We start from the raw sequence: 26,914 nt of genomic DNA, 5'->3' as shown, positions 1-26,914 counted from the left end.
TGGACAAGATCTGTGGAAATTGTAGATTTAAACCCGTTCTACACCTGATTTAGCTGATGAGCTGAGCCATATTTATTTTCAGTTTGTGTGGGTTAATCCAAAAAATTAAGGAAATGGCAAGAGAAACTTGAGGTGTAGAAAGGGAGGGAATTGGATAGTTCCCAGTCCAGAGAGGTCATGTAGTTTCCATCCTTGGAGATATTTGAAACACAGCTGGACACAGCCCTGGGTGCCCCAAAGGCAGAGCCACCACCTGATGACAGTGTAAGAAGTGATGCCTCCATCCCCCTCCAGCCAGGGCTGTTCCCTCCACCAGCAGCAAGCAGCACGGTGCAGATGCCAGGCAGGAGCAGCTGGGAATGAGAGGAGATGGTTTGTCTTCAGGTCACCCTCAGCCAGAAGCATCAGGGCATCTGTCGGAAGAGGTAGCTGCGTATTACAGCTGCCCTTCACAGATACTTTTTTTCTTAACGCTAAGCTATGACATTGCAATGAGTATCAACAGGTGCAGCTTTCCACTGCAGAAGGTGGCTGATGCAAACGCTGCCAGCTCCGCTGGGGTTTTCTGGTTTATCATTCATCACCTTTCTCCCGGGAGGGCAGCCTGGTTGCATGCTCCAATGCTCTGTCACATCCCCGTGTCAGCCAGGCACCTTGGTGACAACCCTTACCCCTGCTCCCCATCACTCTGGGCTGCTGCACACCCAGGGCCCCAGCCAGGCCCAGTTTGGCCTTGCAGGGAGCGCAGGAGCCAGCTGAGCCCCTCTCCCCTCAGGCCAGCTGTGCCAAAATTCTGGACAGAGTCAAGGACGGGAGCTGGGACGTTTGGCCCCAAGGGTTGGTGTGGCACCGAGCAGCACCCCACCGTGCTTTGTCCAGCAGAGACAGAGAAAAGGGAGGCGGGGGAAATCCTCTCCTGCCCTTTTCAATCTGGACAAAACAGGTTTCTAATTAAAGCAGCACTTAATCATTATTGCCTCGTGAATGCAGAGCTGGTGGATATTTGATGCAAGCAGAAAGTTGGTTGAAACTCTCTCACACCGGCTCCCTCTGTGAGCCTGGGAATGGGTGTGCTCTCCGGGTAGGAGTGTCCCTGCGGTTAAGTAGAGGATTGAATTACCGAACACTGCTGTTCCGAGCTGACAAGGTAGCAGAACAGCAAACAAAAAGTGCCTTGGAACGAGCTCACTGAAGAGGACAGAAGGCACGGGGGCTGTGGAGGAGGAAGACCTGCGAGGACACCGCGCGCTTCCCAGTGAGGTAAGGAGCTTCCCTGCACCCCTCTTAGATTTATTTCTAAAGGCCAGAACTGTTTAAGGACTTTTGTTCTGCGGGATAGTAAGAAACAACAACAAAAGATAATTAATGGATTTCATATTTTGTTAAAAACTGCTCACCTGGCGTAAGCCAGGATGTCTTTACTGAAAGCAGTGAGCCCATCCTGGTCCGCGCTGTTCAGGGCTGGAACAAGCAGCTCGCTCAGCTTGCCAAGAACCCACCCGGGCTACGTACGGGCTCTGAGGACACATGCTTTTCATTTAGCTCTCTGCACAAACTGGCTTTGATTTCATGCAACGAGCAATTAACAGCGTTCTGTTTTGGCCTGGTTTGTTCTATGCCTTGCTGCTGTGGGGATTTGCTTAAAGCTCACCTGTTTTTTCAACCGGTTACACGGCCAGGCAGTGACAAAAAGCTGTTGGAAGTTCTCGTCAATAGGTCTTGTTGTGTCTAATCGATAGATCTGCTAATGGCTGAACTGCTGGGCTGGTTCGCTCTATAAGCACAGAGTGTTTTCTCATCCTGTTCATTTGAGATGCAAATCGCACTGAGATAAAATTGACTTCTAATGGCGTTGAGCTGCGGGCTTACTTGCCAGTATTTTTCTTAGGTGTGCCTATTAAGAACATAAATATTTAACACAAAGGAGAACCAATATGAATTAGCATCCATGGGAGGTTCACACTTATTCAAGGCTACCATAGCACAGGTGTAAACAAATGTTACGACAGCAGAAGGGAACCGGCCCTACCAGAGCAACACTTGGGCGGTGAATCATCCAGGTGCTCTTTACAGGCTGCCACTAAATGTGAAGAACAGAGCCTGCAAAACAGAGATTAGACCATCGCAGAGCATCAGCCTTCCTTTTTGGTGGGGTTTTACCGTTCCCAGCTGCATGGGCTGAGATACCAGTTGGAAGCAAATGCTAGGACAGGCAATAGCCTGCATGGTGCACATCAGGAAAGCCCTGACAATCTTCCCTTGCCTTCCTCCTGGCAGAGCCAGGTGAACCTCACAGTCTCCTCCTACTCCCTGCAGAAGCAGGCTGCCCCTTCCCACTGGCAGACTTCCTGCCTAGGAAGTAACTCATGATGTTACTTCCTAGGCAGGACTTTGCAGCAGCAGTTGCCAAGGTCTCCCAGCTGGGAGCAAAGGTTTCATGCCATGGCCGCAAACAGTGTCACCCTGGTCTCCTGCCTTCCCCTGTATCCTGGGGCTCCCGGTTAGTTTGAGATAATAAAACTCTGCTCTTGCATGGCCAAATGAAGATGCTCACAATGTCTCCTGCTCCTTACTGTGGAGCTGCACAAGTGTTTCTGGACTTTAAGCAAGGAGGTTGTTAGCTTTTCTGCTACGGACCCTCCGGGGAGCTGTGGGACACGTCATGTGGATGAGATGCACCATGGATTCTGTGACTCGAGGCTGGACCTGCCCTGCAGCCCGGTCCTCCAGCACCACCCATGCTGTGATCATTCATCCCCAGCTGAGGAGGAGACCGGCTCAGACACCTGCCCCATGTTTGGAAGATGCGGGGGCTCTGCTCTGTACTGGGCGTGTCCTGCTGGACCAAGGGCCTTCCCTCAGTTTTAACAGAGCTAAATACCTGGTAGCCCACTATCAGAGCCCTGGAATGCCCTGTGCAGTGAGGAGAAGCTCGAGGCACAGTGAAAGCCTTTGTGCTACCTTTGTTCTACCTGGCCCGGTGGCACTTTAGCCACCCCTGGGGAACACATGTGCCACCACCACCCCTCCTCAAGGTCCCTCCTTCGTCACAGGGAATGGGCTCTTTTGCAGCCCTCTGAGATTTGTCCTGGACTGACACAAATCCACAAGTTGGGCTTTCTATGTATGAAAAGCCCAACAGCACAAGGAAGGACTCGACACACACGCCAAATATCTCTGCTCCAGCTCTTTGTTTTTTCACATATATTCTTCACCTTCTGTTGGCTCCTCAGAGAAGCAGATCATACAGTCACAAGGGGATATACGCTCCTACGACTCATTAAAACCTCTCGTGTCCTCCCTCTCCCCATAATATAACCTTGGAAATGGGCCTAATTATGATTTATCCTGGATGATTATACATTTCATCCCATTCTGGGTGTAAAAGCAATGCAGAAAGAAGTGCTTATTGTCACTAAGTCTTTGCCATCCTTGTCTGAGAAGTCCTGTGAGATGTAATGTTAATTTCCAGCATCAGATGATGTGCATTTGATTCAGTTGCCTTGATTTCCAGGGACCTCTACTTGAAACAGAAATCCTACCGTTTGTTATCTGTCTTTATCTGAGCCTATTCATGCTTATCTGAGGCCGTGCTGGGTAGAGTAACAGTGAAACTTGTTATTACTTTATATCCACATCAAAGACATGAGACACAGGGGATGTTAAATCCTATGCTTGAGCTCCGTCCTGGGCAGTGCCTGTGGAATGAGCTATTCAGAGCAGCCGACCTCCCCTCCCCTACCTAAAAATGTCCTGTTGCCATGCCCTGGGATGAAAGAATAGGTTTCTGTCTGGCCTTTTATTTAAAACTGCTCTTAAACTGAGCAGGGTAAGAAATAGGCAGCACTAGAAAGCATGTTCTTTTTTGGGTGATGGAAACTATGTAACCACTCTCCCTTTGGGAGAGTGCTAGAGCCTGAACTACTATGCTTTGTTGCTGCCTATGAAATAGCTGTCTGGGTCCGGGTAAATCCCACCCATCCCAGTCTTTCAGATGCCTGGTTCCCTTCCCTGTGGTCAGACAAAATTCCCATTGGCAGCTCTGGGCGCGAAAGGCCGTTCCGGATGTATGACTCTTTCTAAAGCTGTTTGCAGGATTTGCAGGGATGTTTTATTCATTCAGCTTTGTGCAGTTGACGTGCTACTCTCTCAAAGCTTGCCTTCATTTCTGCCAAGAGGGGATCACACACGCTTCCCACGCTCGTGGGCTGTGGTCCTGCGTGGACGGAGTTTCACTCCTTATGCCAAGCGAGTGCCAGACGTGCAGCCCCCCGGGCCGGGGCTGTGCTCCTTGCTGTGCTGTGAGTGGAGAGCTGTGCTCAGGTGTGCAGCAGCCCCAGAGCTGGGCAGCATAGGGTTTAGCTCACAAAACCTTGGTGCACCAACACCATCCATCATACAGCACATGATACCACAGGGGCAAAGTTACACCTCCTTATTGCCCCATGTCCCTCTGCCTCTCATTCCCAGTAATCCACCCCATCTCCATTTACCCCATTGTCTCCCTGGACCCTTTTCCTAGCACAAGAGAGAACAGCCACCAAAATTCACCTTGGGAAGGAGACACAACCATGGGGACTCTTGAGGATGAGATGGTGCTCCTCAAGGAGCTTAAAGTGAGGAGAGGCAGGTGGAGACTGAGTGGCACCCACAAAGCCACAGAAGGACCAAGAGTGACCTTGCAGCTCATCCTGGGCTGGAAGGGCTGGGTGAAACAGTAACAAAGACATGACATATGTGGTGCTGAATGCAAGCCTAGAGGTTAACACTAGTATGGGTGACTGCTACCAAAAAACTGGGAGTTTCTGGTGTTCCCTTGAGAGAAGATGCTGTGAAGGGCTGGCTCTGTTTCAAAGACTTAAAAGATCATGAAAGGCAACCCATACCTTGGCTCAGCAGCCCGTTCTAGTGGAAGCCTGGGTTGGGTTGGTTGCTACCTATTTGTTTTGGCACAAGCATCATGGTTTAACCCCAGTCGGCAACTCAGCCCCACACAGCCGCTCACTCACTCCCCCCCAGTGGGGTGGGGTAGAGAATGGGAAGGGTAAGGTGCAAAAACTCCTGGGCTGAGATAAAGGCAGTTTAATAGGTAAACCAAAAGCCATGCAAGCAAAGCAGAACAAGGAATTCATTCATCACTTCCCACGGCAAGCAGGTGCTCAGCCACCCCCAGGACAGCCGGGCTCCAGCACCAGTAATGGGGACTGGGGAAGACAAATGCCATCACTCCAAACATCCCCTCTCTTCCTTCTTCTTCCCCATCTTTATGTGCTGAGCATGACGTGGTACGGTATGGAATGTCCCCTTGGTCAGTGGGGGGCAGCTGTCCCACCCGTGTCCCCTCCCAGCTCCTTGTGCCCCCCAGCCAGCGCTAGTGGGGTGGGGTGAGGAGCAGAAAAGCCCTCGGCTCTGTGTGGGGCCTCAGCAATAACAAAAACATCCCTCTGTTACCAACACTCTTTTCAGCACAAATCCAAAACATAACCCCATATCAGCTACTGTGAAGAAAATTAACTCTACCCCAGCCAAAACCAGCACAACAAGTTCGGTGTCTTTCCGCAGAGGTATGTCAGCCAACATACACAAAAGGTGAGCTTTCCTTTGCAGCTCGAGAAACAAACCTTCCCCCCTGAATAAATCTGTTGCATCTCATCGGGCCAGCGATGGAAATGCAGAGTTACGCACAGAGCACCATGCTTAGGTTCAGGTCGTTTCATTTGCAATCTGAAATGTAAACCTGGTGGGGTTTTTTTCCAGAAGTCTTGGGTTTCTCTTCCCAGTTTTCATGTGATGCTTGCAGGTCTGACCTGGAGCAAAACTGCAACAGCCCCTTCCTTTTGATAGTTAATATCAGTCTTGCTGCTTTCCACTGGGAAGCCAATGCTGTAGGAACCAGTTCTTCAGCTGGTCTGAGTGGAGCCAGACCAGCACCCCTGCTCCATCACCAGCAAACAATGGTCCTGATAGCAAGGGCTTATTCAGCTCCACTAGTTAAACTGTGCACCAGGGAAAACCTGCTTTTTATCTTGCACACGTACATGTATGCACATACACACATGTGTGCGTTCTCACAGTAAATATAAAACTTAGATGCAGCAGCAAAAATCATAACTCATACTTGGGTTTTGAGAAGGATGGGCCAGGTGGGCACCGGTACTTGGGTTTAACTGCAGCTTTATTGACGGTGTTTGGCTGAGTTCACACTGACAGGTCTGGCAAGCAGAGTCTTGGGGCATGATGGATGGGATGGAGCTCCCACACCCGGAGGTGAAGGGCAGCCTGGCATGTTGGGCTCTGCACCCAGGGGGTCCCCATAGGCCAAGGGGACAGTACGTCCCCCCTGACCAAGACCCACTGCATCTGCCCTAGACTCAATGTCAGGATGAGGTGAACCACTCAGGGAGAGTCCTTCTTAGACTTAAGCACCCAGAATTAAGAGGCCCAAGTGAGGATGGATGAATCCCAGCATCTCTCCCCCTCTCCTAGCCTCCCTCCAGGCTCTTTTAACCCTACATAGGAAGCAGTGGCCTTTCCTCAATTTCAGCTGGAAAAATGCCTTCTTTTGAGGCTCTCTCCTCAAGTCCCAGCTGTCACACCCTTCCCCTAAGCTTTTGAAGTTCAGGTGCTCCCCAAAGCTCAGGTAGGTCTCACACAGGTGACCCAAACACCCATGCTCTCGTCCCTGATGTCTCAGCTCTGGCTTTACTTAGCTGCAGTCATTTGCTTAAATAATGCTCCATTAAAGTGCTGGTGTAGGAGAGAATTGTAACTTTTTTCTTGGAGGCGGTGAGTCATTAGAAGTTAGTTTGTGAGAATATTTCTAACCTTAATGACTTCTCTGGAAACCAGGAAGAGGAATTAAAATGGCTTCAGCTTTGTTTTCCTCCTGCGTGCATCTCCTGCCCTCACTGTGGCATGAAGCCCTGCCTTCAGATGCAGTGCTGGTCCCGAGTCAGCGATCTCTCCTTCTCAACAGGGGAGAAAGAGCTGAAAGAAAGGAGAGATTTGTTCGTAACGAGTTGGCAAGCTACACGCTTGCCTTTCCCTTGGGATGGCTCCATACCGTTACTGACTCAATAACCTCACAAAGAGGAGCCAGAGGTGAAATGGATACCTCTGAAGTAGGTGTGTGCCAGGCTGCATTTTATTATTTGAAAAGAATTCACCTGGCACCTTAGCAGAGGTAACGCTGCTGCAAGGCGCTTGCACGCAGAGTAACAGCTTCTTGTGCCACTGTTTTTTTCTCATGGATCTTCAGAGAGAGGTGGGTTTGCAGCAAAAGAGTTTGTTATCGATCACTGGGGCCGATCTCGGGGGGAAGTTACTGCAGCTCAGACTCTGCTGCTGCTTCTGAAAGCTTTGAGTATAACAGGGTTGCCCTCGCCTTGCAGAGATGCTACCTGCCTGGGAGAGCATGCTGCTTTCAAAGACATCCTGGGGAAGAAGGACTTCCCAGGAGAACAGCCAAGAGCTGCATGGGTGCTCTAACCTTCTTTATAGGACACCCAGGCAAGGACTGCCAGCCTCCACGTTCAGCCAGTTTGCTCTCCCTTTCCCAGCGCCAGCCACTGCTGAGCACTGGGCTGTACATCCAGTGGGATGCATGTGGAAACTCAGACTGCATGACTTGGGGGTTGTGGCTGGTGTTAAGGCTTTCTGATTTAATTGTCAGTACATTGTTCTTACATTGTTGAGAAGTTTGCTGGGACAATACAGCTCTACTGTTCCCAGGACAAATAGTCAGTTGTTAAAATTTTAGAGGGGGGATTCAGAAATAGCAGCAGTTCTGGAAAAAACTCCTACAAGTCAGTTTCCCAAGACCATCTGCTTGAAGATCAGACTGCTGGAAAGCTACCAGCACTGAGATAAATAGAGAGGACAAAGGAGGTCATAAAGAGAGGTGTGGAGAGATGAGAAAGATCTTCTGGATGGAGTGAAGCATCGAGCTAGAATTTATGGCAGGTGGAAATTAGGCAGCTGCAGGGACTAGTCAAAGTCAGAGGAGATAAATCGTGTGTTGCCTGCCCTTCGAAATCAGATGTCCTCGGAGAAATTTGAGGAGACAGATGAGATACAGATCAAGGGCTGTTGCAGCTGGGAAGGTGGTTATTCCCCAGGAACCTAGTATTTCCTTGTGCTCCTTGCTTTTAAGTGAGGATCGATGGTAGGATAGGAGAATTAGTGCCCAGCCCATCTGCATGTGGCTCACAGGGGGCTGAAAGGGAAAGGCTCAGCACCAGCAGGTTTCTGGGAAAAACTATGTATACACTACTAAGTCAGAGATGCCAGAAACAGACAGAGGGCGAAGGCACGGGTTGTAAGAAGACACCCTAAGCTAGAGGTCTACTTCTTGGGATGGTGGTTGGAGATGGGGTGGATTTCCAGGGTTCAAGAGACACACCAGGTGGGTCCTGCAGAGACTGGTCAGCTTTTTTCAGACAGGGCAAAATGGTTATTGTTCTTGCAGAACTTGAGAAATTACTTGGTTAGGTGGATCCAGGTTTGTGCATCCTTCAAATTTACTGAAAAGGGAAATCAAACATCTCCTGGGATGTAGAGCCCTTCCAGTTTGAAAGGCCATTATTAGCATAAATTCATCTCAGTGGTTCTCTTCACCCCAGGCTTTTCGATCTTCGCTCACACCCTGAACAGACTTTAGCATCTCAGTCCTCAGCATCCCAGCCCTTGCCCCATGAGCAAAGAACAGAAAAGACCAGTCACCTGTGATGGCAGGTAGCTGCTTGGATGAGACGTGGTCTTGTGATCCCTGGCAGCCACTCATGGAAAAAGGCAAAACCTGCCCATCTGAACCCAGTGAAGTCCCTTCTTAGCTCCAGAGCCACTGAGCCTGAGAAGGTGTGCAAGAAGCTTTTTCACAATCTTAGTTCATCCTGTCCAACACCCCATCTCAATTTTTGATCCACCTTTACTTAAGAGAAGACTAAAAAAGCCCTTCAACCCCTTTCATGATCCACACAGATGATTTTGGTAGCATGGATAGGGGATCTTTTCTGACCAGTGGGGGCAGGTGAAGCATGAAGGTCAGTCCATGTTATTGCCTTAATGCCAACCTGATGGGAGGGCAAGGCTTGCTGAAAGGGCAGTATCTGAACAGGGGCTCACAGTCACCGACCCCGCGGAGCCGAGCCAAGAGAGCACATCCCAGCCATTTCGCCATCTCATTTCAAAGACATTAAGTAAAGGCAAGCCTGCCAGCTTCCCTAATAGGCTGTTCCAATATTTAATTGCCCACCGTGACCAGAAATGGCACTTTATTTCAAGGCCTGTTTTATGTGAATTTTAGCTGCCATGCAAGAGCTCTTCCCAAGAAGGCTGAAGTGCTCTCTGTGGTCAGTCACGAGCGTTTGTGCAGAGCCCTCAGCATGCTGGCCACACTGAGCTCCTGAACCTTGCGGGACTTAGAGGAGGAGGGTGCACCGAGCTGGGCTTTTTCCTCTTTTGCCACTCCCCAAAACTCATATCCCATTCCCTGCCTCATCATCGTGTCCCAGCACATCCAACATGGGTAAGGCAATTCAGCTTCTCTGATTGCAATCCTGCTTGTGATTGTGCAAGAGGGTAGGAGCCGTCACCGACACACACATAGGCATATGGATATGTATGTTGCAGGTGCTCTTGCCTATGCAAACTTCGCCTTCCTGCCAAAAAATTGGAGGAGGATATTATATGACGGTGTGACAACACGGGAGAGAAGCCCCATTGCTGAGCCTCTCTCCCTAGCATTTCCACCTGAGATAAAAGCTACTTTTTCTCCCCTTTGCAACGAGAAAATAAGACAGCTTCCATTGGCTGAGTGCTGTACTTCTGGACAGTCACTCACTAGGGACAGTCACCGTTCAAAGCAATAGTCCTGAGCTGATGCTGATGAGCCACACAAGGTAACCCAACGCTGAATTTCATTCCTCTGGGCAAAACAAGAGTTAACTGCTGTCCTCTCTGCAAACAAAAACATGGCACCTACTTGGGCCCAGATGCCCAGCTATAATGGAGACAATGAAAGCAATTCAACAGCCCTGGTTTACCTCATCTAATGCCAGTCCAAGTATTCCCAATAATTAGGCCTTTCAGCCTGGAAAGGCTGGAGCCACAGCTGCTTCCTATTTTCCCGAAGCTGTACAGAGCATTAGTCATTTCACTGGGGTTTTTTAATTACCGTGACTACAGCCCAGTAAGTGTGCCGCCAAAACCCAGACAAGCCAAATCAGGCTTAATTCAGAATGTACTTGGGGAGTTTGAAATTATCTTCTATCCCCTTTCAGAGTCCTTATTTTCCCTCCCCACCCAAACAGCCCGAGTCTCCGTGAAGAAATGTCCTGCTAGGTCTGCTTTCTCAACACATACCAGGTGGACAAAACGAGGTCGTGAATGCTGGCACTTCCACCCCAACTGTTATTCATTAACTGATCTTGGGAGTGACCTTCACACTTAATTAGTCATCTAGTCCTTCCTAAAGGCAAAGCTTTTCCCCACGCTGTGCTGATTGGAGAGGGGATGGAGAACATATTTAGCAAGCAGGAGCATGGCTGTGGGTTTTGGCAGTGGGTGAAGGGGAGTGGGTGTAGCAGAGACCCATCTGCCCTCAGCCACCAGCTTTCTTACCTAGACCACATCAGGGAAGGCTTTGCTTTTAGCTCTGGAGGCTTCAGGTTGTCCTGGCTGTGACATCCAGCTAAGAGGCCAGACACCAACATTTGGTTTCCAGGTCCTCAGCCCTCACCCAACAGCAACATTTGCTCTCTACAGTTTGATTTATACATCTTCACTGAGGGATGGTGACCCAGCAGAGCAGCTCCAAGCCAGAAGTTGTCTTTGCTATGTAGTGGCCATGTCTCAGCCTGTGCTAATGGTGTGAACCTGTCTCTTCTTACCGTGGTTGTGGGAGTCTCTGAAGATGGTGAAAATAGAGTAGGTGGCCCTGGAGGTGGATATTGGGCAGCTGCATATTACTAACATGGAGGCAAAGAGGTAAGCTACAGCTGCTTTAGTCTCTCTCTCCCTCTTCACAGGTAAAGCCGTGTCTGTGTACAAGGAAGCAAATGTCCGTCCCCGTAACCAGTTTTTTTGCTGGTGAATTCCTGCCCCAGAGGCAGTTGGCTCCTGCTTCTTGCCAATCAGCATTTTACCTGGTGCTGGACCAAACTGGTTTGATTGATCTAGGCACTGACCCAGACACTGCTGCTTAAACCCCACAGTGAACCCAAGCCTCTGAATACCCCCTTTTTATTTTTTTTTAATTAGAAAAGTTTCTGCCCTTCCTCCTGAAGCACAGATGGGAAGTTTGCACTCCATAAATACTGGGTTTTGTGTCTGGTCAGGAGTTGAATTATGGGATCATCTGATTAAAAGCTCACATTAAATCGTTAATGAAATGAGCTGTCTGATTATATAAGTCATATTCCTATTATTTCTAACTTGGCCACCAACTGAAAGAAGCTGGGAAGTCCAAAGAAACAGCCAACCATGTCTGCTTCACGCTCCCCCCAGCTTGATGACTAAGGAGCAAGGGAGGGACAGCATTTCCCAGAAAAGTGGGGACCAGCATTAATGGACAGGTTTCAGGAGCAGAGAACATCCAAGATTCCTGTTTTGAGTCAGAGGTTTGGGTGGGAATTGGTAGAACACTGCTGGCTTTCAGGGGGTTTTGTCCAACGTAGCTGTCTCCGCTCAGAGGAATCTCAGCATCCTTTGGGTTAACTTTTCCAACGGGAGAGGCTGGGAGAAGCAGGGAGCCAGCTGTGTCTCACAGCTGGCCAGCTGCTGGTTTCCTGCTGCCTTTCACAGGGAGCAATGTCAGTTTTGCTGAAAAACTTTACCCCCCTGCATCCTCCCTCACATATAAATGTCTTTGCTGGCTTTGTTTTCAGATTGTTCCTATTTTGATGCTGGAAGGAAAAACCCTAAATAAATGTAAAAGATGGCTGAGGGAAGGAGGCTTTGCTTGGGTTTTTCTTTGATAGGGACTTTTTGAATGCCATGCTAAAAGAAAGGAAAAGTCTTTTCGTTAAAGATCTGAACAGGGATCATGTTTTTGGCTTTAGTTTCTGATAGCCCTGGGCTTCACAGTAGGTGAGTCAGGATGCCATTCAGAAAAGTGTCTAGGTCCTCTGCAGGCGCTGAGATACCTTCCTGGATCTGGCTTTTAATCTGTGTAGCTCTTAATTACCTTTCTGGGAATTGAAATGAAAAATGTCTTTTTTCCTCCTTGCTATTTGTCTTCTTGCCTGGATCCTATCTGGAGGACCTGAGAGGGAGATGAAGGTTGCTGAATGTGCTCCTGATAGGTACATGAAGACATGTGGACTCAGTCTTCCAGAGTCCTTCAGATCTGTGTTCAGGACGGAGTGAGTGCGTCTGACTCCTGCTACAGGGCGCTGCCAGGCTGTAGGTGCCGGCTCAGTTCACACAGCGGCGCTGGGGCTGTGCTCAGCAATGACTTTACGGTGCCAAGTGCAGCACGTCTCTCCATGCTCTCGTAACACGAGCAATAAAGGCGCTTTCTGGCAGGGGATCATCTGCCTTTGTTCTTTTCCTCCTTCAGAAGTTTATTCCACGGCTTTATGCAGTTTGGTTTTCATCTTATGGCGGCTCCGTCGCTGTGCCGAGCCGTGGCACCGTTCCTTCTCGGAGGCGGTTTCCTACAGCTGAGCAGAGGAGTGCGGGGGGGGCTGTGGCCTACAATCAGGGCAGCCTTTTCATCCAGAGACAGAGCAGAAAATGCAGTCAATCAAGTTGTTTTTCACATAATACAATCGTTCCGTCTGTCATGAGCAAATGCAAATCAGGGGAGCGCACTGGCGAAGCGAATGAGTACAAAACACAGGAATCAGTGAGCCGTGTTTTCTCTCGAAGCCAGGCCTCGATTTGTGAGCAGGATTGACTCATACGGGAAAGGCTGATACGGGTCTTGCCCCTACACAAACACAATGTGTCCCGTGGCCACTGCAGCGGAGCAGAGCTGCTCAGGAGGCACCTGCGAAGCCCCCTGGGCCAGCCAGCTCTGCTGGGGTGTAACTCACTGTTTTCATCTGCGTTGGGCTGGGGTTCAGTTTGTTTCAGGAGCTTCCCCTGTAAACAAGCTGGGTTCAGAAATTGCTTCTTGAGCAAATCCTCTGCTATCCAAGCAGTAGGAACAGGGAGCATTGTGAATGGTAGTCCTTTTTTCTTTTCACAGATAGTAGATAGGAGAGAGGATGGATAGGAGACCTTTGCCCATCAGGGGGGCAGCTGGAGATACCAAAAACATGTCGAATGGCCCCAGGCACCTTTGTACAGGCAACTGAAAGCCACCTCTCGCCCATACAGGCAGCAGAGCCTAGGAAACTGCTTGGCTATGTGTAAAGTAGACACCTGGGTCATCATTTGGATCACTCCATATGCTCTGGTGACTATGCTGTGCCCATTGACCTTTACGAAGCTGAGAGCCTGGTGCCCTGCCCTGAGATACCTGTCTTAATTTGGACCTGAATGCCATCCTGAAGTGGAAGGGCTTCATTCCTTAAGCTCCCAGTGCCCCAGGGTACCTGACCTGACCTCCAGTGACTGCTCCAGGAGGGCATGGGTCTCCTGGAGGTCCACTGTTGTCTCTGCCACCCCTTGTGCCATGGTGGGAACAAAGCAGTCCTGATGTCAGGTCCAATACCCCAGCAAATCCTTTCAACCTGTTCAAAATCGCACACCAGAATAACAGTATCCTATCCAGTCTTTGCTGGGCTGTGGTCCCACACTTTGCTTGCCCCACCTTGAGCATGGATAGCCTGGGAATGGGGGTTCATCCCACCTAACTGTTGATAACTAGAGCTGTGCTCTCTTCATAGTCAGCACATAGATATAGAGATACTTCAAGGTGTGGATTATCTGTAGTAAACCTCCACTGACAGTAAGAGGAACCCAGCCGGCTAGCATACTTACTGTTGTATCCAATTATATAGTTATTTTGATTTTTCTTCTTCCTTTCCCTTCTAGCTCAGACTGCAGGATGACAGACGGTGACACAAATCTCCCAACTATCGAGAGAAAGCTGGGACTGCAAATATGGAGCATAGAGGTATGTCAAGAGGCAATGATTACATATGTCCTCTGTGTGTGTGTTTCAAGAAAGAGATACTCCTGAAGTAATCTGAGTAGGAAAAGAGGGTCTTACAGACAAGATACAGGCGGGAAACAGGAGACCCAACGTCTCCCTGGGCAACTTTTAGCATGTTATTGCTTTGGTTTCCTGCTCTGTAAAACAGGGATAATATTGACTAAGAAAACATGAACGTGGTGGGAGTGAAGCTGTTCCTCCAGCACTGGAGGCTTTCTCACCTGCTTCGGAAACCAATACAAGGCTGCTTTAGCACACCAGAAGTAAATTCCCTGTCTGGCCAAGAGGAGGGGTTGTGCATAGGTAACCTCAGCCTATACCAACAGCTGCTGCGGGGGAGGCACCCATTTTTGCAGCAAAGGCATCCCGTGGGGTTTATTTGCACTTCATCTTTCTCTTTCCCGCTCTGATCAATGGATCATTGCATGGAGGGATACTGCAGCCTGCAAAGTCACCTTCTGCTTGCGTGGTGGTTGATTTTTGGATTGGATGTGGGCTGTGCTGAATTCTGCCTTTTTCTGGCCCCATTCACCAAGAACATCCCCCTGCAATAAGAAGGGGTCCCCTCAGTGAGAGGGAGCACATACTGAGGTGCAGAGTCCACTCAGGGGAGCAGTGGGAAGGGGCATCAACACAGGTCTCCAGGTTGTGGTGGCCCTCTACAGGTCCCACTTATGTTCCAAATATCACCGGGTTTTTGCCTTTCCATTTCTCTCCAAAGCACTGTACTAAGCTTCTTTCCAGAGGATCTGTAACTAGAGACGTGTTGGTTCACAAGGGTCAAGCTGGTATGCTGGGAAACAAGTCAGGCCACCAGAAGAATGTATGTCTCTAATTCCAGGGAACCACAGAGCCAGTTCAGGCCCAGGAGCTGCATGTGTACTGGTGGGTGGCACATCCAGGCACCTACAGTGGGCAGGCATGGCTGGTTAATTGTGCACTTGCACCAGCTGAAGTGTGCAATTAGGGTCTGGAGGGGTGAGGCACATGATGGTGACCTCAGGTCTGTCTTTTCTCGGCACTCCTAGTTGCTGTGAATCCCTGGCAAAGTGGTCATCCTAACAAAGCTCTGAAAGTTATCCTTGAACTTAAAGGTACTGAGTAAAAACCATGTCACAAAACTAAACTTAGGATGAGATGTGCTCACTCCCTTGGAAAATTCCCTATAAATGCAAGCTCTGGAGCACTCCAGCCTGACCTCCAGGTCTCCTTACTCTGGACATACAGGACTGCAGAAGGGCAAGGAAACTAAAAAATACTTGTCAATCTGTCCAAGCAGCATTATCATTCACCCCCTCTTACCCCTCAGTACTTCGGCATTTCCCCCAGAAGTGGATTTTCCCAGCTCACAAGCACATTCCTAATTCTTCTGTCTCCAAACCCTGATCGTCACCTTAATATTTCATGCACCCCAGCTGTCTTGCTTCACACACATCAACTTCTGGCTCTGAAGTACTATCAATGACCTAAACACTCATTTCCTTACAGAATATGAAGATGGTTCCTGTACCTGAAAAGGCTTACGGGACTTTTTTTGAAGGAGACTGCTACATAATTCTGCACGTAAGTAAGGCTGACAAGCATTGGTCTCTCTGGTGGGCAACTGGGTCGACCCTTTTCGTTTAGCTCCAACTTGGATCCTAGGTACCCTCACTGTGGGTAAAGTGGTTGTGCATGTACATCCACCACCTTAATCATGCACCTGAATTTAATGTGGCTGTTGCAACACCACCGTGTGTTTAGTAAATCAGAACTCCAGAGAAGCCATTAACTCAGTAATTAGTTGATTAGAAGATATCTAATTGTAATGGAGTCATGTCCGGACATGGCGAAATGGCCAGTACATTCCTGGCAAATTAAATAAAGGCCCACATTTGCATGGCTTATTGGGAGTCTTTTGAGGATGTGAGAGGTGGCCAACTGGAGGGTCTCATTTTCAGCAGATGATGTGAATTATGGAAGTGTGCCACCTACTCTGCATCATGCAAGCAGCAGACAGGCTCTGCAGCCCCTCTCATGTCCCCATTAGGATGCTTCATCTGTCCCACCCAAATCTGATCCAGACCTACTTGTAACCAGCTAAACCCAGGCTAGCCAGAAGCATGAGGAACTTCTGAGAACTAACTCTACTCTATGACCTTGTGTTCCCGAAGCTCTGTGGAAGGATGATGTGTTGCACTCAGCTGCTAGAATTCTTTCCAAATCTCTTCATCTGCATAGAGAAGTCCAGGCCCCCTTGTATCAAAAAACATCCGTACAGTGGAAATCAGAATCATTTCCCCCTTCCTCTGTCTAAGTGTCCCTCCTGCAATTGTCTCCATCAGTCGAGACAGCAAAGCCTCCCCTATCCCACAACAAACAAATGCACATCTACTATATACATCAAGCTGGGATAGCAACGCAGAATGAGTTTCCTGCTCTAATTCACCATGTATGTGCCTTTATGCTGCTGCCTTTCAAGCGCTGAATCAATGTGGTGGCAGGTACCCAAAGACATGCTTAGAGCAGAATATGAATGTCCTTACAAGGAGCTGACTGTAGATATTGGTATAGATTTTGATGCTCACAGACTCGGCTTATGTTGCAACAGCTTCCCCAGGTAGAAGAGCTTGTAACCAGCCCACTCCTCTCTTTTGCCCCTGCAGATGGGAGGGTAAAAATACTCATCTTTGCATTCTCATCTCCACTGGAGGCCCTCCAAACAAAGATTGTCCACAGGACAATGGGACTTTGATCATCTTCAATAGAAAAGTAATAAATTGAGTGATTTTCCCCAAAATTAATTATCTGTGCCTAGAGGAACAGAGGAGCTGTATTTTATTCTTCTACTGTGTTTCGCTGTGGTATCGCTGCATAAAGCAAATAAACAGAATTTAGTGTCAAATCCAGTTTATAAAATGAGCTTTTATTGCCTTTCCCAGATGTCCATGATAGGGTTTAACACAGTAGGTGCTAAAAAATAACTGGTACGACTCGCATAACGAAACACACACCTGTTCTCAGAACACTTGCCTCCTCTTTCTAGGCTGTTGGGTTTTTCTGTAATAAGGTGCATCACAGCATGCACACACAGGCTCAGCTTCATTTGGAGTTATGTCTGTTTTGCAAGTCAGCAGGATTTCAGAGGCAGTTTGTGTTACTATGTCCTGTGACATGAGAAAGAGAACAACAAGAAAGGTAAGAGAGTATCTCCAGGCAAATAAATAGCAGTGTACATAACTTTTTAAACGGTGATCTGTGAGAAGAGTAAAGTTTAAACATCAAACTCTACAAAAGTAGGACAGGTTGAATGCATTAATTTTTGTAATTGCACAGGTGCTCAGTTTTCCTTGATAACAAGAGTTAGAAAAGAGGATCAGACAGGAACATACTTCAGTTCAATATGTACGTAAAACCCACAAATGCTCTCCTGAGCAAGGCCCCTGGCTCCAGGCTGAGCTCCCAGGGAGCATCCTGAGGATCCATCTTGCCTCCCCTCGCTCAGGACAAAGGCAGAAGTGGGAAAGGCCCTGGGAAAATGCTGTATGGTCACTTGGTTTTGCCAGGTCTCCCTGGCCAGAGATATTATTTGGAACGTATATATGTGCTGTGTCTTCATCCCACCTCATCTTTCCCACCTCTTCCAGACCAAAAGAACCTCTCGTGGCTCTGCTGTGGACTTGCATTACTGGATTGGCAAGAATTCATCTCAGGATGAGCAAGGTGCCGCGGCCATGTACGTCACCCAGATGGACAATGCACTCAGGGGGAACCCTGTGCAGCACCGGGAAGTGCAGGAACATGAGTCTGAGACCTTCCGAAGCTATTTCCGCAACGGCATTATGTGAGTAGCACAAAATACCCTGCACCATGGTACGTCATGGTCCCTGGGATTCCCTCTGCTTCTCTACATCTCAGCCATCAATAATTCAAAAATCCAAAAAATATAGATCAGCACTGAAGTTGGTCAGAATTCAGAAGGAAAACTTCCCATTTTGAAAGAATTATTAATAAGCATTGAGTCTGGAACCATGTCATTCTGTTCTACTGGTCATTTTCCCAGGTGGTTGCAGTAAGTGCATCTTAACCTCCTTTTTGCTCACCCTAGGGTCATCCTCTCCTCCACACACTTCATATTAATATGCTTGTACAGGGTACTTCAAACTAACATCCACCTTGAAGAGAAGTGCTAATTTGGTTCATAGTGGGAGTAATAGTCCTGTAGTGGAAGGAAAGTTTGACTCTGAACTTTTGCCATCTAGAAGATACTGTTGAATCCAGCCCTGTGGTCTTTCCTCACTTTGGGGTCTTCAGCAGGTGACTCAGATAGCCATCCTCCAGGAGGACCTTCACTGGCAATTAACAACCAGAGTGCTGTGCTTTTAAACAGCTGAAGAAAACTCAGATGAAAACCCATCCTTGGTCAATACCCTATATCCCAGTCTGACTTCTGCTACTCTGCATTGTGCATCTCTGCTGAGTTTCCTTAGGACTTTTGTGAGATGGAAGAGTGCTTTTACCCTCATCTTAAGGATTAATAAGGGACAATGAAGAACTAAAGTTCAGGCCTTCAAAACCACGTAGGTTTAGAAGTCTATTTGGAAGCCTATCTGCCTGTGAAATGAGTTAGACTTCATCTTGGTCTAAACCACATCCTTAAGGTCAATTAGGAAGCCTGAGGCAGAATGAGAAATTAAAGCAGGCTCTTTCCACAGCTTGATAGGTGGAGTAATCACCAGAGTATCCTTCTGTGGACATGTTAAACTGTTCCACACAGGTCTAAAGTACTGTGAATCACTCACATGCCTGGCCACATTTGCCAGTCTCTTCTTAGCTGTGATAAAATACATATATTACCCACATGGTGAAAACTATACGACTCTCAGCAATTGTCTCTTTTTCCCATAAATGGCCATTATGTTGCTTCACTTATTACTGTAGTATGAACATTGGATCTGTTTTTTACAATGGTCTAGAATATGTGGAAGTGGGTTAGACTTGCCCCAAAGCCATTTTAAAAGCTCTGGGACTTCCCCGGGGGACTGTATCCTCTCACGATGTGATTATGGCTTCCTTGCAGAGTTGCCCAGAAAGCAGGGAATGGTGTTGTGCAGCGAGGCAACACAGTGCTAGCAGCAGCTAGTGCAAAGTGTGTGTTCAAGGATGGAAGAACAAAATTCACAGATTAAATCTGAAAGTGTTCTCTACCTGTTTATGATAGCATTTTTCTGTTTATGGCAACAATTTCCTATCTAAGCTACTTTTAATAGAATAGCTATTTTGAATAAAACCAAATTTTAGCAAAAAGTATGTTTTCTGCAAAATCAATTCAATTTCTTAATTGAATGTTTATGGAATAGTTCAGTGGTGAGATGCCATTGCCATGGTTATTGGGTTCTTCAGTTTGGTTGTGTTATGTTTCTGTTGCCATCCCTGACCTTCCTGTCCATCTACACACCTTCTCCCAAGATGTTCAACAGCGACGCAACACCCATAACAGCTGCATGGACACCATGAGAAGTCATGGTCTGACCAGGGACCATGAACAGTAGAATAAGGCAACACAGCATCTGAAATTCTATTTTTAGGATTACGTTGGCTCTGGAATTTTTAGTTGTTGCCAAAAACTTGAGGTATTTTCTAACCAGCTCTAACTCTTTATTCCCTGCTACACAACAGCTACAAGAAGGGAGGAGTGGCTTCAGGATTTAAGCATGTGGAGACCAATATGTACAACATCAAGCGTCTTCTTCATGTCAAGGGGAAGAAGCACGTGTCAGCCACAGAGGTAAGAAGAAGAAACCTCTTTCCTTACAGATCTTTCCTCTCCTCCTACACTCATTTTTGACCAGGTTTGCCTGCTAGATAGCTCAAGAACCCCTACTACAGGATAGTTTTCAAGACCTCATTTGGGGGGTTGGTATTGCCATGAGAGAAGCCATTGGGTTCAGTGAATAGCTGAGCGCTAGAAAAATGAGCATGTCATTGCAGACCACTTCTTACACACCCAGGGGCAAGTTTGCCATGGCTGCAACATGTCTTCTGCAGCTCTTGTTGTGCTCCCCAGCCTGCCAAATGCTTTCATTTCCTTGTGACAGGTAGCGCTTTCCTGGGACAGTTTCAATAAGGGTGACGTTTTCTTGCTGGACCTCGGGAAAGTGCTGATTCAGTGGAACGGACCCAGCTGCAGCATTGCTGAGAAATCCAGGGTGAGTACAGGCAAAAGCCACTTCATTTACCGGCGGTCTTTTTTAATGCCTGGGGGAAAAAAAAATAGAAAAATAGCACCCAGTGTTTGCACAGTGAAAATCTCAGTAAAACCAGCAGCACAGATGAAAGTAGAAAGTAATTGAATCATAGAATCTTCTGTTGGTTGGAAAAGCGTAGGCTGGAAAAGACCTTTAAGATCATCAAGTCCAACCATCCACCAAACACTGCCAAGCCCACCACTGAACCCTGTCCCTAAGCACCGCAACTACCTGTCTTTTAAACACCTCCAGGGATGGTGATTCCACCACCCCCCTGGGCAGCCTGTTCCAGTGCTTAACCACCTTTTCAGTGGAGAAATTTTTCCTAATATCCAATCTAAACATCCCCTGGCATAACTTGAGGCTGTTCCCTCTTGTCCTGTCACTTGTTACTTGGGAGAAGAGACCCCACCTCACTACACCCTCCTTTCAGGCAGCTGTAGAGAGCTATAGGGTCTCCCTGGAGCCTTCTTTGCTCCAGGCTAAACCACCCCAGTTCCCTCAGTGGCTCCTCATCAGCCTTGTGCTCTAGACCCTTCACCAGCCTCATTGCCCTTCTCTGCACATGCTCCAGCACCTCAATCTCTTTCTTGAAGTGGTAAATCTTGGTAAAAAATCAGCCTAAATCTTTTACTTGCCCATCTGCTGGTATCAGAGGCTCAGGGAAGTGCTGTGTTCCAGTTCGAGCCTGGCCTTAGCTTGGGTTTCGTGGGCAGCCATGGGCACATCACCAGCTCCAGCTCCAGAAAGGCATCCAGCTCCCTCTGGAGAGAGGTCCATCTCCATCCCTCTGTGCCCCGCAGTTTGCATGACATGGAACTAAAAAGTCAGCAACACTAGTAGGTTTAGCTGCAGTCACTACTCCAGGAGTAGATGAATTTTAATATTTTTTTTTACAGCATCACAGGGAATTCCAGCTTGGTCGGTATGAGACAAGTAGGAATACATAACCCAAGTGGTGACATGTCAGGTCCTTTGCAAAAGGGGTCATTATCCTTATCTTACTGATAGAGGAACTGAGATACAGAGATGTAATAAAACATGATATGTCATCAGCAAAGCTGGTGGCCAAACTCATAGCCAATTATTATAAATATTAAAAGTCAGGTGGGTCTGCTCTTCACATGGTGTCACTTGATGAGCTAGGAAGGGGGAGGCCTCACAAGGAAGGCAATTTTCCAGGAATCAGTGGCTAGAGAAGATCCAACAGAGTGGAGAAGAGACAAAGAACCCCTCAGGATACAGAGGGGGGGGAGCAGGTAGAGGAATGGCTGCAGTGAGGACCAGGTCATGGTTCATCTCAGGCCTGGCAACCAAGCAGGTTGTTTCCTAGGTCTAACAAAGAGGGGCCTCTTTCAAAGCTATTGCGGTAAGAGTCATGGGGAAAAAAAAAACCAATGGAAAATGGAAATTTCAGCCTAATTAGTTGCTTGGCATTTCACGCTGCTTTTTCACAGAAAACATCCATGGTTTTTTGAATACTTGAATCATTTAAATATAAAATGTCACCATGGGGCACCCAGGGTCCTGCAGCTCTGCAGCAACAAGCCTTGCTGTCCTCAGCGTGTGTGCATCTCTCTCCCAAACCATCTCACAGGATTATTGGAACTGCTTATGTACAGTCGTACATTGGCAACCCCTGTTGTGGCTACCGCACGCCTGTGCCCGGCAGGAGCAAGCACTGGTAGTGACTATAATGAGCAGTATTTTCCTGAGAGATAGTTAATAAGCAGGCAGTACAGACACATCTGCTTTGTAAATAGCTAAATTTGGAGGACACTAGAAGTTTCAGAGAGCTGTGGTAATCTGGCTTGGAGCAGTGGTGCTCAGTCATTGCTCTAGGTCAAAGCTCACTCAATTTGTCTGCATCAGGATTTACCACCCACTGATCTTTGTGCAGGGTCTGGCGCTGGCTCGCAGCATCAGGGACAGCGAAAGAGGTGGCCGTGCTCAAATTGGCATCATTGACAATGAGAAGGACTCCCCGGACCTCATGCAGATCATGAAGATGGTGATGGGTGAGAGGCACGGGGAGCTCCGAGATGCCATCCCAGATACCAAAGCAGATGAGCTGCAGAAAGCAAATGTCCGGCTCTACCAGTAAGTCTGGGGGTGGGCTCCAAACCCTGCCCTTCCTCATGGTGAACATTGTGGAGCCTGACTCCACTCCGTGGCTCTGTCTTTCAGCGTCTACGAGAAGGACAGTGACCTGGTGGTACAGGAGATAGCCACCCGGCCCCTGACACAGGATCTGCTCCAGCACGAGGTGAGAGAAAGCCACCAGCCTTTACAGCGGGAAAAGGGTGCTGTGGCTTGCTTTGTTTTCATCTGAGCACCTGTTCCAACAGGATACCCCATTTCCTGAAAATTATCAGCCCTTGCATCGTTCAGATTTGTCAGGTGTCCTCTGCAAACAGGACAGCTTAGCCCTGCCACAGCCTCGGTGGCCAGAGGTCGGTGGTGCACTGAAGCTGCTCTAACAAGAGATGGCAAATTGGTCTTCTCAGCCGAGGATGTTATTAGCTTGGCAATCAGAGTCAAGGAGAGCTGCAGGCCCGGAATAAATTCTAGATGGAAATAAGGCTTCTTAATACTTGATGTCTGGGGATAGCCCTCCTCCATCTGCAGAACTCGGAGCAAATAAATATTCTGCTCACAAAATGATGGAGATGTTTTCCTGCAGTAGCAAGTGGCTGGTCTCACTGACCCACCCTGGGAGGACACTCCTTACAGACCCTCTGTCCAAACGCTTTCAGAAACAGCGGCTTTCCTAATATCCTTCTGGCTAAAATCTGGCAAAGAATTGCTTATCCTTAATTCTCTGCAGTGCAAACCAACCTATTCCAAAACAGCGTTGTGCTGCAAGGCTCCAGCTCCCTTATCCATCCTAGTGTCAGCCTTGTTAAATCTCAGTCTCCTTTTACAGGCATATGAAGCTTTTACTTTTCTTGTCAAAGTTCAGTCTGAAAAATGAGAAGCCTTTGGTCGCACAGTGTGGTGTTAGTTTGGAGCAGCAGCTCTCTGCAGCGGAGACAGGCTGCCTGGCAGCCATCTCATCCCCTTCGGGTTCAGGATCCTACTGTGTTCACAATGACGGAACACTTCTAGCTCCACATCAAGGACACAAAATAGACACGCAGAAGATATCTAATTTGGACTTTTCCTGCTCCTTTAGTAGCAGATGTAGATTAATGAGCACTACCATCAGCAGAGCTGAAGCACAGCAGGCTGAGGCTGATATTTCAGCGTGCGCTTCTCCTGGAGCCTATTGGAGCTGGTGTTTCTGTTGGTTTGGGACCATCTCTCATGAGATGGTAATGGCCAGTTTTGAGCAATGCCTAAGAAAAACACATATTTTAACTCATTACAGTTAAAGTGTCCTTGCAAAGGTGGTGTATCCCCAAACCCCTGCCCTGTAGGGTTGGTGGTAGCTGTAGTCCTTTTATAAACCACAGTAAATCCATCCTCTGTTGCCTCTGCTAAGGGCTGCACCAGGCTTAGAGCTCTGCAAGACAAGCAAATGAGCTAGATCTACATCTAATCTAAATCTTCAAAAAGGATCCAACCTGAGTAGGCTACACATGAGGACCTTTGCCTGCACGGAGTTTTTTATGCCTGTTTTTTCTGTTTAATCTCAGGACTGCTACATTTTAGACCAAGGTGGTTTTAAGATTTACGTCTGGAGAGGAAAAGCCTCCAGCCCAGAAGAGAAAAAAGCAGCCTTCACTCGAGCTGTGGTGAGTTGTAATATATGTCATATTGTATATAAGTGCTAGTCTAGGTCTGACCACTAATTACAATTAAGCGTAGGTCTTGAGGAGCTGGTCTGTGTAATAACAGAGAGAGAAGTTAAACCTCTAAGGGAGGCATGATAATGTAAACACACAATTATCAGTCACCAAATTGCACTAGAGCTAAGATCTGCCACTAAAACTAGGAAGAAATTTGTTAAAGAAAGTACAAAAGAAAATACTTCATTACACAGTAAATGGTGAACTTCTGAATTCATTGATTCAAGAGATGGTGGGGGCAGAGAGTGTCAGCAGAGTCAAGGTGGGATTAGACAAATTCATGGTCAACAGGTCCATAAGGATATATTAAAGGGGCTCTTATATCCTAACATCCATGATCCAGTACTGGGGACACTGGGGAGAGTGAAGGCATCACAGTGAAGACAGCCACCAAGCCCATGGTGTGCTCACTGAACGGCATCTCTTAATGCCACTGCTCAGACCCTGAAAGGCATCTCTTGTGTTCCCAAGAGTAACATCTCGGGCAAGTCAGTGGGAACCTTGATTATTTGGGCTCTCAGGAAAAGCCAGACCTTTTATGTAGGTGCTACAGTCCTTAACTGCAAGTCCATCACAGGCAACAAGTCTTTGCACACCATCAGTGGGTCGGGGCCCAGGTTCTGCATGTGAATTTGAAGGTGATACGGGGCTCTTCCTCTGACTGGGTAGAAAGAGATCTGTTATTAACTGCTATTAATTCAGATTGGCCAACCTGAGGCAAGACCAGGGCTCATGTTCAGGTAGAGCACACCAGCATCGTGCCCTGGTACACATGCTGCTCCTCCAGATGAGCTGCCATGCAGTTATTTTCTGGCTCAACACCTCCTTTCACAAAAAATTAGCCTCAAGGGAGGCTTAGCAAATGAGGTATTTGGTAGTTAAGTTGGCAGGCTGAAGTGAAGGCTACAAAGGAACTTAGCTTTTAATTCATCTGTTCACTTACATGAAGACCATAAACAGCCTCATCTTCAATGAGATCTTACCAGGAGATACTGAACTTCGCTGGCCCCACCTTCAAAAAAGTCTTACCTGGAGACACCCAGCTTTAATACCAATCACATCTATTGTCTCAGAGAAGAAAAACTTAGAAATCTTTGCCTTAAAACTTATCTTACAGTCCTCTATGCTCCTTTCAAAAGCTTAACTCAGATGCTTTTTAGTAGGCAATCAGCTCTGCAAATTCTGGCCCTGAGCTACACATGTAGAACAAAAGAGATCTCTTTCTTTCAGTGTGGCAGGTGGGAGGGATGGGAAGACCATCTGCTCTGCTTTTCCCTGGGGGTAATGTGTGGCTGCAGTATTTACAACAGAAGATGAATGCTCAGAAGCCCATGATCAGGCTCCTTCCCCAAACCAGGGCTGTCAGCACTGTACCTCCAGATCATGCTGGAGCCCGCTGGGATAAACAGAAGAGCATTTCCCAAAACCGAACAATGACTTTGGCATTGTGGCACAATGCAGATAATTCTCTTCCCTTTCATATTTTATCAAGCACCTCTGTTGAAGTAATCTTTAAACTCAGTAGTAGCTCTCTTGCAAAGAAATAATTTCTTTGGGGGGGTGGCAGGGGGAGCTGCAGAACAAAAACCCAGAGACTTGTGAGAGTTTAGCCCCTTCAGGACACACATCATGCACTGGAGTACTTGGCTGCCTCCATCCCACCACTACCTTGGCATGCATGCTCTCTACCACACTACAGGGAGGAAAGTCTTCCCTGTTTGAGAGGGACAAACAATCTGGAAAAAAAACTAAGAACTGAACCAGGCTTTTGGGTGATGGGCACACTCAATCGCTATTCCCTCCTCTCTTCTAGATCCATCACTAGAAGCCATCTACAGAGCTGTCTGAGATAGAGGAGGAGGCTATTCATTAGACCTATTGAGTGAGATTTTTTTCAAGACTAAAGTGCCAGGTAGAGATTAAGTTTAGGATGTGATCCAGGTCACCAGCCTCTAGGGAAAGGGGTCAGTCACCTAAATGCAGAAATAATGGATGCTGCAGTGAGAGCTTGCAGACACCTCCATTTATAAGTCTGAATGCAAGTCTTGGGGTGAATCCTGCTCTTGGTCATGCCACTGTGTTCAGTGGGGGATGTTCACTCTTTGGGCTGATTCAGGTCCACATCCCTCTTCTCATGTCTGTAAAAAGCCCAGTGTGTCTCCACTAGCATGCTTTTCCAACCCCACTAGGGTTTTATGCAAGCCAAAGGCTATCCTTCATCCACCAATATTGAAGTAATCAATGATGGAGCAGAGTCAGCCATGTTTAAACAGCTCTTCCAGAGGTGGACAGAAAAGGACGAAGCACAAGGACTTGGCAAAGTCTACACTACTGGCAAAATTGGTGAGCTTGTTTGTCCTGGATTGGGCTTTCCTACCTGTGCTAAGCAACAGCTGAATCCTTCACATTAACTGTCTCCTGCCTTTAGTGTCTTGAAAATCCAGTGCACATGCTTCTCATGCCTTGTATTTTCCACTTCTTCACTAGATGCAAAGGATTCAGGAACTGAACAAAGTTCAGAAGTGCTGAGGCTTCTTATATGAACCAAACTGCCACTTATTCCAAATGTAAATGTTGGCAGAAGATCACTCTTGTCTGAAAAACTTCTGCAAAGTTTCACCTTTGCAGAACTTCCTTATTTTCTTTATAAAGGGCTAATGCTGAACCTGATAAGGAAGTGCTGAACAATATTCTGCTTTCATTTACTCTGGCACCCACCCAACACTTTCCTGACATCAATAGAATTGTTCCGTATTTGCACCAGGTGTAAACGGTGCCTCAATTTATCACGC

The 26,914-nt window shown here is 47.6% G+C and overlaps 1 protein-coding gene across 3 annotated transcripts in view; it reads left to right on the top strand.

Moving 5' to 3' along the window:
- The first annotated feature begins 975 nt into the window (after positions 1 to 975).
- The window catches only part of VILL (villin like), a 37,641-nt gene continuing 11,702 nt past the window's right edge, over positions 976 to 26,914 (top strand). Inside the window, exons 1-11 of one of the 3 annotated variants that reach the window (XM_056336299.1) lie at positions 10,501 to 10,986; positions 12,260 to 12,302; positions 13,984 to 14,065; positions 15,593 to 15,667; positions 17,731 to 17,927; positions 19,763 to 19,871; positions 20,182 to 20,292; positions 22,232 to 22,431; positions 22,519 to 22,597; positions 23,970 to 24,068; positions 26,312 to 26,465. In XM_056336299.1, the coding sequence (XP_056192274.1) occupies positions 12,274 to 12,302; positions 13,984 to 14,065; positions 15,593 to 15,667; positions 17,731 to 17,927; positions 19,763 to 19,871; positions 20,182 to 20,292; positions 22,232 to 22,431; positions 22,519 to 22,597; positions 23,970 to 24,068; positions 26,312 to 26,465 (1,135 nt within the window). In that variant the 5' untranslated portion in view covers positions 10,501 to 10,986; positions 12,260 to 12,273. Of the gene's footprint in view, positions 1,261 to 10,500; positions 10,987 to 12,259; positions 12,303 to 13,983; positions 14,066 to 15,592; positions 15,668 to 17,730; positions 17,928 to 19,762; positions 19,872 to 20,181; positions 20,293 to 22,231; positions 22,432 to 22,518; positions 22,598 to 23,969; positions 24,069 to 26,311; positions 26,466 to 26,914 lie in introns of those variants that run through there. The other 2 variants (XM_056336301.1, XM_056336300.1) reach the window with 2 other exon arrangements.

This window comes from Falco biarmicus, chromosome 4 (genome assembly GCF_023638135.1).
Source record: "Falco biarmicus isolate bFalBia1 chromosome 4, bFalBia1.pri, whole genome shotgun sequence".
NCBI lineage: Eukaryota > Metazoa > Chordata > Aves > Falconiformes > Falconidae > Falco > Falco biarmicus.
Note: the sequence above shows the minus strand (reverse complement) of the source record. Positions and strands in the feature narration are given on the sequence as shown.